This window comes from Oryctolagus cuniculus, chromosome X, assembly GCF_051225735.1.
Source record: "Oryctolagus cuniculus isolate XC-2025 breed Fujian yellow rabbit chromosome X, ASM5122573v1, whole genome shotgun sequence".
Classification (NCBI taxonomy): Eukaryota; Metazoa; Chordata; class Mammalia; order Lagomorpha; family Leporidae; genus Oryctolagus; species Oryctolagus cuniculus.
In genome coordinates, this window is record NC_142888.1 from 46,374,484 (window position 1) to 46,383,846 (window position 9,363).

Consider the following 9,363-nt stretch of genomic DNA (forward strand, 5'->3'; position numbering starts at 1 on the left):
GTGAGGGCTGTCAAGAAAGAAAAATAATAGTTACAATAAAAATAAAATTATGATAAAGATTTTTTATTTTAATAGCATATATTTTTGTGCAATTCACATCATGCTAGTTTAATCCTCACTACCACCTTGTGAAGCATGTATTATCTCTTTTGGACAAGGACAATTGGAGAAAGCAAGGCACAAAAAATGGGTCTGTTCAGTCACATTGTAATTTAGTGGCAGAGCAGGGAGGTGGAATGCGAATAGAAGCTAAAGGCATGTGAAATTGGCTCTTTTTATATAAAAAATAAATAATTATAAAAAGATTTTCTGCTTCTAAGTCTATGATATTACAACACCCCACTCTTCCATACATATGCACACACACATTCACACTAGTTATTTCAGCCTTTGTGTGTATGTATGTGTACGTGTGTGCGTGTGAATATTTGTTTATTTGAAAGGCAGAGTGACAGGAAGAGACAAAGAAAGATTTTCTGTCTGCTGATTCAATCCCCATTGGTCACAGTGGCCAGGATTGGGCCAGATCAAAGCCAGGATCAACTACACGTTGATCTCTTATGTGGGTGGCAAGGGTTCAAGTACTTGGGCCATCTTCATTGCTTTCACTGCTGTGTTAGCAAGGAGCTAGACCGGAAGTGTAGCAGCCAGGACTGGAACCCGTGTTCTGATATGGGTGCCTATGTAGCAAGTGTCGGCTTCATCTGCTACACCACAACACTGGACCCACTTCATCTTTTATTAACTAGCTCCCACATTCTAGAGTTAGAGACTAGTTAGCTATTCAGAGACTCAGTTCTTCTGGCTTAATCTTTTTATTTATGTCCTCCAGCACAGGGAAGAGTGGGCCAGAACTGGTCTTTACTCTAAGATGAGCTAGAAAGTTCCCACTCCCCTCACTCTTATCCTAGGACACTCAGGATGTATGCAAGGCCAGAAACCAGATGTATATAGCCTACTAGTCCTGACAATTTTTGATTAGGAAATAATTTATTAACTACTTAATTAACGCTATATGGATTAGGAAGCAATAGCACCTCAACAGAAACTCTGGGGCATGAGTTGATGAACATTGTGATGATGAGAAACCAGGCTTGTGTGCTTGCCAGTTTTACATAAAAATCTACATTTGATTTTATCCTCTCTCAAACCTCCTCTGGCTAACTCAGCCCCCATTGATAGCATTCTCTTCTCAAAACTGAGAGCATTTAAACCATCTGCACTTTAAACTATATTAATTTTCTAGCTTAGATTGTACTGAAATTAGTTGCTGTTAGCCGTTTCTCTATGACTTATAAGTAATTGATTTATTTTGCCATCCTGCAGGGCCAGTAGCCTAGCTTAGTTTCAAGGATTTCAGGTAGGACTTGCTGATGGATTGATTGATTATAAACTTGTATAGATAAATCTTGATGAGATAAAATGAGTCACACATCAAAACAATCAGCTTAGAAAACAGATGGTGTCTAAGAATTATCTGAATTCAAATGCGAAGTATGCCTAGTGAGCATATAGCATATAGGTAAATGGTACTCACAGTGGCTAATGTACAGTTGTTTAAAAATAACAAATTGCTATTTTTGGACAAGTTTGTAGTGGAAGAGGGTAGGGACTAAAATAGTTTTCATCCAAAAGCCTTGGAAATGAATTTATGCATACTTCTTCCTCTTAAATAATTTGAATGTGTGGTGACAGCACTACCTGGCACAGGGGAGAAATTTAATTTTTGTATAGGGGTACATTTCTTTAAAAATATATTTTTTAAAAAAGATTTATAAATAAAAAAACAGCAAACTAAATTACAAAGTTGATTATTTGCTTTTAAAAAATTATTCTCTACAGAGTCCCTTTAGCAATTTCCCAGTGAGTGCTAATTGGAGATTAGTCCTAAATAAAGCTAAAATATATCTCGGAGATGAAAATGTAAGCAAAGAACATTCAAATTTTAAATTTTAAAAATGTAAAATGCACCCAGAATCTTAATGTGCTTTACTATTGTGTCATATTTCACATGGCCATTCCTCTCCTACTCTATGACCCCGATCTGGAGACTCCCAGCAGAGCTCCCAGAGAGCACAGGGCCCCTGGCCTTCAGCCTGGACTACAGAATGCTACTCTTTTCTGACTCAAGGATGACAGAATGATGTCATTCTCAGAATAATGTGTCAAGGTTATTATTTGCCCCTTCCCGTGATGATGATTTGGGAGAAATCAAATATACTTCAAATACACTTAATAGGTAATGACTACAAATGACTTGACAGAATTTCATGCTCCTTAACAGAGATGGAGAGGAGGAAAAAGCAACTCAGTTCCATGAGTAAACTGTTGCTCTGGTTTGGCTCCACAGATTCCTTCATCTTGGTGAATGTAAGCTGATGAGCAAGACTCCTTGCTTCTCTTCTGCAGGAGAAGTGAAGACTTGGCTCCTGGCTCCTCAGGATCTCACTTTATAACGAGCTCTGTGAGACAGCGAATTCTGATCTTCAAATCTAAGGCAGATCCAGTAGTTTCTGTTTGTCAGGCATAGGAGAAGGATTTCCTCATCTATTTTTTTTATAGCCCCTTAGAGTGGGTTTAATTTGTAACCCCAAACAAAAATGAACTATTCGTTTAAAGAAGCCTCCCCTTCCCTATTACAAGTACAAAGTACTGTTGATTGGCTCGTCCAAAATTTCACTAAGATTCCACTCATTGAGGATCAAAGCTGTAATGGCACAAATGTAAATGGAACCAACGTTGTCAATTCTGAATGGGAAGGGCCAACAGAAGCCGTCAGAAAATGGCTGGTGGGCAAACCCCACATCGCAGCGAAGATAGTACTGACTGTAGCATATGCAGTCATCATAATGATATCCCTCTTCGGCAACTCGTTGGTATGCCAAGTTTTCATCAAACACAAGGAAATCACCAAATCAACAGGCCTTCTCATCTTTAATCTGGCTGTATCTGACATTTTGATAATTATATTCAACAGTCCGTTTGCTTTGGTGAGTGACTATATTGGGTTGGTTCCAGTTCAAAGGGAAGTTGCTGCTCCAATCCAGGGATGGGTGATGGGGCAAGAGGAAGAGGGATGTAAGCTTGCCTTAAGCTCTGTTTCTAGAAATTTTCATTTCAGCAATGTGTGAGAAACTTACTTGAGTAATTAGCTAACCTCTCGTTGCTTCCTTCTACCAGGCCCGATTCCTGAGTGGACAGTGGTTATTTGGCAGGATCATGTGCCATGTGAGTCGATTTGCTCAGTACTGCTCCCTCCATGTCTCAACTCTAACGCTGATGGCTGTTGCCATGGACCGACACCGGGTAAGGTCTCTGGAGGGCACTTCAGAATAGAAGGGCAGGCTATACTCAGGCAAATAGGTATCTCCTGAACTTCAGGATGTAATAGGCCTTGAGGATAGAGTATGTTTATAGAATGACACAGACACAACACTTCACATTGCCTCCTTCTTCTTTGGGAACCATTTGGAATTTTTAATATTTTCCGAGACACATTTTTATTGTATTATTCTTCTTTTCTAAATTACTTTCAATTCAACCATGTTTAGACTGGAGTAAGGTAAATGGTATTAACAGACCAAGTAAATTATATAAAAGGTACAGGTATGGACACCTCAATCAGTGCTTGCCCATACAAACAACACAAGATCTAAACTGATGTAAAGATTGGTGCCTCTCTGTTCCAGGTAATTCTGCACCCAATGAAGCCAAGGCTAACATATTTCCAAAGCCTGTTGACTGTTGCCCTGATCTGGAGTCTGGCAGTGTTCCTGGCTCTCCCACACGCAATTTATCAAAATCTGTTTTCTTTCATGAACACGTAAGTCTGATTGGTTACTTAATATATAATTTTACCTTCCTCTTTTCAGAGACCCTCAGGAAGTTGACATTTGAAAAATCCTTATCTGTGTTCTCGTCCCTTTATAATTTTCCTCAATGGAGGAAATTTATCTAACTCTAATCTATATTGCTGGAACTAAGAAGATGAACAGCCGGGTTAGAAACACTGGTGATCAGGAGTCTGGTCAGCCTCAGTTTGACCACTGCCTGGACTGGGACACTTAAAAAAAGTAAATTATTATTTAATGTTAAAACTGAAAAAACTTTAAAATTGAAGAAACTGGGGCCGACACCATGGCTCACTTGGTTAATCCTCCGCCTGTGGCACCGGCATCCCATATGGGCTCCAGTTCTAGTCCCGGGTGCTCCTCTTCCAGTCCAGCTCTCTGCTGTGGCCTGGGAGGGAAGTGGACGATGGCCCAGGTGCTTGGGCCCCTGCATCCATGTGGGAGACCAGGAAGAAGCACCTGGCTCCTGGCTTTGGATCAGCACAGCGCTGGCCATAGTGGCCATTTGGGGAGTAAACCAATGGAAGGAAGACCTTTCTCTCTGTCTCTCTCTCTCACTGTCTATAACTCTACCTGTCAAATAAATAAATAAATAAATAAATAATTTTTTAAAAAACAATCATTTCTAGGAATACTTTAAAAAATTGAATAAACTAAGATCTAGAGAATGGAAGGGGTGGGATTTACTTAAAGACATACTAGAATCTATATCTCTTAAAGTTCCTTCCACTGGTGTTGTTATCATAACCTACATTCTCTTCTGCTGTAGGGATGGCGTTGTCAGGAGTCATTGCCTCCCTGCTTTTCCTGGCTCAAGCAAGCTGATTGTGAAGTATGTAGACCTTGGTACATTTGGTCTGCTGTACATCCTCCCACTGCTGGTGATTGTCATAACCTACTCTCACCTGGGGAAAAGGTTGTGGATACAGAATGCTGTTGGTGATGCATCTGCTCGTCAACTCTTGGCACACTACCAGAAGCGGAAGAAGAGCATCCGAATGCTAATTCTTATTGTAATGATCTTTGCAGTATGTTGGTTTCCCCTCAATTGCTATATGGTTCTTATTTCCAGCACAGATACAGAAGCTGAGAGTGTAGTTTTCTATGCCTTCCACTGGTTTGCTATGAGCAGTACCTGTTACAATCCTTTCATCTACTGCTGGCTCAATAGGAGCTTCCGTGCCAAACTCAGATCTATAACATCCTGGTGTGAAAGATTTATGCCATTATCCAGGCGTGCCCGGGTTCAGCAGCAAGATCAAGTGCAAGAGAGTCATGAGCTCCAGGAGCTCCGGACATCTGCACTGCCACAGGTACCTCTGGCAATTCCAGAACCCCAGGTGTTGGAGGATATCAGTTTAGCTACAGGGGAGGGGAATTCCCAGATCTCTATCCATGGGGATTTGGAAGATCCAGATGTCTCCCTGGATCAAGAGGAGAAGCAATGTTCAACCCCTGATGATTATTTCTCTGTTCAGGTGCATACAGTCAATCGTTAAGGCAGGCACCCACACAGAAGACCAACTTACCCCTTGGGATTTTGTTTAAAGGAGTACCTGGGCGTGTATAACTGTTGCATGCCATCTGACAGTATCCCTGAGGCTCAGGTCATGATCATTCCATTCTCTGCCCAGGAAAATTAGGCCCACATCCTTAGCCTAGGTGAGATGTTCCTACTCAACATGGTAACAACAAGTCAGGTAGAGATGGTAAAGTCCTTAAGCCGCATGTGGCGATACAACATTTTCCTGTCATGGACATCTCTGCAGGTCCAGCTGCAGTCCCCTCTGGTTGATGATTCTGAGTGCTGAAACGCTGTGCCACCCTAAGGGCAGCTGGTACTACATTACATCCTGCAGAAGTCTGTTAATTCACATACCTCTCCTTGGAGATGGGAGGAGTGAGAACTAGATTCTCTGATAGAGACTCATTTAGACTCCAATTTTTGATCTGCAAAATTACCATTAGTAGTTGGTGATAGCAAGTTGGAGTAATAATGGATGAGGGAGGGCATGAGTGAAACATTACACGGAAGACCATGAATAGCTCTCTCTCAACAATAGAAATACCTTCTTTTTCTTCAATGTATCCTGAGCACCAGTTTGGTGCTTTAGTGTTATTGGCTTTCTGCCTCAAAATAGCCTGAGACAAAATGTCATTTTAAGGAGCAAGGGCTACTTGTCACCCCATTTTCTCAAATGTGACTCCCCAAACTCAGTTTTGTAGGTTTCAGATTTCCCATCTTATTATCCAGAACCTCGAGCTTTCTCATCTGGAGGAGCCCATTGATATTACATTTTACTAGCATGCACTTGCATAGTGGTCTGTTTCCTGTCTGAACCCCTGATCCCAGTTGGCTGTTGCACTGGCTCAAAGTTAGTGCTCTTCTCCCAATACTTGCATGTCAATTAAATCAGCCTTCCCCAACCCTAACTATTCCCTATAAACTACAATTTGTTGCATCTTAAATTGGAATGAAGACATGATCAGGTGCATGTGTGCACACACATTCATACACTTTTTATGTTCACACAGGTATAAGCATGTATATACTGCCTCTTGTGACCGCTCATCCTACTCTCTTCCCTGGTGCTCTCACTTATTTCTACCTGTAAGTTCCATGCTAACTGAGCCTGGATGTGATTTCATGCCTTAAAGTGAAGTCGTAGAGGCTCTCAGATTGTGAATCTTGTTTTTTGCCCCGTATTCAGGGTTTGTGTGTGTGTGTGTGTGTTTTATTGTTGGTGCTTCATTTCCTTTTCCTCTTATTTTTCTTGATGTGTGTGCTTCCCTGTGACAATTCTATAGTTGTGCAACTTAAATTCCTGTGCTTTTCTGTGCTTATGCTATTTCTATGCTAATCTATTCTTCTACCCCAATTATCTCTGTGGTAAATGTAGGTCTCTAACCTAACTTATCTCTATCTATAATGGTTCTAATATTTTTACATTTTCTCTCACACCTCTTTCATTACAACTCCAATTCATACTCTGCAAACTCAATCACATCTTCTGTGAATGCTTTCTGTTTCATCCACTCATTTCACACTTCTACTCTGACATGGACATGACATATACACACACATTTAGAAGCATCCTCATACGGTGCAAAACTGCTTCTCTCTCCTTCCAACATTTCATCCAGGTGCTCACTTTTCCATATCTGTTTGCTCTGGGCTATTCAGGCTTGGGTTTTGGTCATTGCCTTAACCTGAGGCTCATTATTTTCCCAGTAATTAAGGTTTCCCCATTTCCGGTGCTTTGTTCCACTCTAGGTTCTAGCTCTACCCTTTTCTCTACTTTGTAAGCTTTTCTACTCCTCTCCTTTTTTCCTTCCTTCCTCCTTTTCCCTCCTTTCTCTTTATTCCCTTCTTTCCTCCCTCTTCCTCCTCCTTTTCACTTCTCCCTGCTTACTCCTCAGTGTTAATGCTCTCTTTGGTATTGAGCTACAATTAATGTTACTTCCATATTACTACTCTCTACTTTTCCTTGTACATAGTCCTCCCTCTTTCAGCTACTGCCCCTCACATATACAAACTCATGTGTGCACATGCAGCCAATCACACACTTGAATATGTATTTATTTTTATCCCACTAATTTTTGGATATTTGTCTTGTTTCTGAAGCAAAGAAGTAGAACCAAGAGACTTTGAGAGAACTCCTTGAGGAACCTGTGGTTCCATGAGGGGGCACACTTTCTGGGTCTTCAGGGGAGGCTGTCTTTATGATGGTGACAAGAATAATGAACAGTATTTTTGTTTTAAGCATCTTGTTTGTGACATATCTTTCCTCCTTGCCCTTTAGAACACCAAATGTCATTACGCTCATGATTTTTTTTTAACTAAACATCCATCAGAGGGCACCATGCACAAGGACATAGAGAAAAGTATCACAGTTTCCTTGTGATCTCAGCATTCCTTGAGGAGATTGTTCTTTCTAGCTAAACTTTTTGCTTATATCTTCTTATAGATTAATTCTAGTTTGATATCTGCTTATACAGTGATTTTAAGAATATTAACTGATTTCAGATTTCTTTGGAGAAAGGACAGCTTTGTCTCCTCTAACTTTACCATAAATTTTACTGACCTTTTGGACCTGAAAAAGATAGGATAGCCCTACACAACCAGTCCCTCCAACAGAAAGGATGCTGGTGCATTTCCAATTCCTATGACAAAAACACCATCTGTACCATGTAAAAGACAGCACTTCTATGGATTGGTTTAACTACAGAGGCAAGATGATAGGTGTGATGGAAAAAGGACAAGACTCAGAATCATGTGACCAAGATATCTTTTCTGACCCAACCATCTGTATGACCTTGGGCAAGTCATTTGACTTTAATATGCTTCAGTTTCCTCATCTGTAAAAATGAGGATAATAATACCTACCCATCTTACAGGGTTGTTGTAAGGGTTGTCTGTGAGAACAGATAACACATTTGGAAGCATTTTTACATCACAATGCTTTCTCAAATGCAAGGTATTATTAGCATTGTTGTTAATAGTTTCATTTTTGTGTTATTTACCTTGTGATAATTGTTATTACTATATTACTACTGTGATTATTCTTACCAGTGCTGTTACTACTAATGTTGTTGCATTCCCTTCCAAATGCTGACCTTTCTTTAGACAGGCTAGAGGACAACGAAGATATTTATTACTTGAGATACCTTACTGTGATAAAAGAGAAGCTTCCTCTCTCTGGATGATTGAATGCAAAACACTTGCTTCGATAGAAAGGCAACTTGGGTAGGAGAAGACTGCTGAGAGGAAAGGAGAGGTTCCAGGGCAGTGGCAGAGAGACTAGCTGTGAATGACAGATTTATCAAAAAAAACAAAAGAAGCATAAACCAAGTTAGAGGTAAATGTGTATTTTTGAGTTAACCCCTGAGATGGGTTTTCAAGTATCTTTAGCAGTTCTGTTCTCAAACAGGTGTCAGATACAAAAACAAAGGAGAAAGCTTGAAGGAGCTTAGGTGGTGAAAATTAGAGCATAAACACTGTACATTATTCCTATTCTGCACCTCATCTATTTTGTAAGAACCCTGTTTATGTATGATTCTATTTAATTCTCTATAATTGTGTTACATGTTCATATTTATCAATGTCTCAGATATAATAGTAAAATATTAGGTGTGAGTAACAATACTAACTTAAGGTGCTCTTCTACTGTGTGCTTAAAGTGTATAATGGTGTTAAATTTAACTATTTATCCGGTAAAATGGCTCTCGAAGAAACAAAAAATCACACACAAAAAATAAAACCCTCCACAGTGTTCTCAAAGTGTTATTTGTGTATTTCTGTTTATGTAAAATACTGAGACGTCCCCAAGAATGAACTCTTATGGTGGCTTTCTGAATGGTGCACTACTCTTCAGTTCATGCCGTACAGGCTGTACTTGCTGGAAAACCCTAACCTGAACACAAAGACTGCTTCTGAAATGATGTTCTGCTTGATAACAAACAAGCACGGTTTGCAAAAATTTTGGAGCTCCAAGTCCAAACTGTACTCTGG

The 9,363-nt window shown here is 40.1% G+C and overlaps 1 protein-coding gene across 1 annotated transcript; it reads left to right on the forward strand.

The window, feature by feature from the left end:
- Positions 1-2,600: 2,600 nt before the first annotated feature.
- On the forward strand, positions 2,601-8,545 carry LOC100340278 (G protein-coupled receptor 83-like). Its single transcript, XM_002720064.3, has 4 exons — positions 2,601-2,990; positions 3,181-3,306; positions 3,690-3,823; positions 4,621-8,545. The coding sequence occupies exons 1-4, from the start codon at positions 2,601-2,603 to the stop codon at positions 5,348-5,350; spliced, it is 1,380 nt and encodes a 459-aa protein (XP_002720110.1). The 3' UTR covers positions 5,351-8,545.
- The last annotated feature ends 818 nt before the right edge of the window (positions 8,546-9,363 follow it).

What these genes read in the sequence shown, in the direction of transcription:
- LOC100340278 (XM_002720064.3), top strand. Translation starts at nt 2,601, where the DNA reads ATGAACTATTCGTTTAAAGAAGCCTCCCCTTCCCTATTACAAGTACAA. An exon ending in TCAACAGTCCGTTTGCTTTG is followed by an intron (nt 2,991 to 3,180) that starts GTGAGTGACTAT and finishes TCCTTCTACCAG; the next exon opens with GCCCGATTCCTGAGTGGACA. An exon ending in CTGTTTTCTTTCATGAACAC is followed by an intron (nt 3,824 to 4,620) that starts GTAAGTCTGATT and finishes CTTCTGCTGTAG; the next exon opens with GGATGGCGTTGTCAGGAGTC.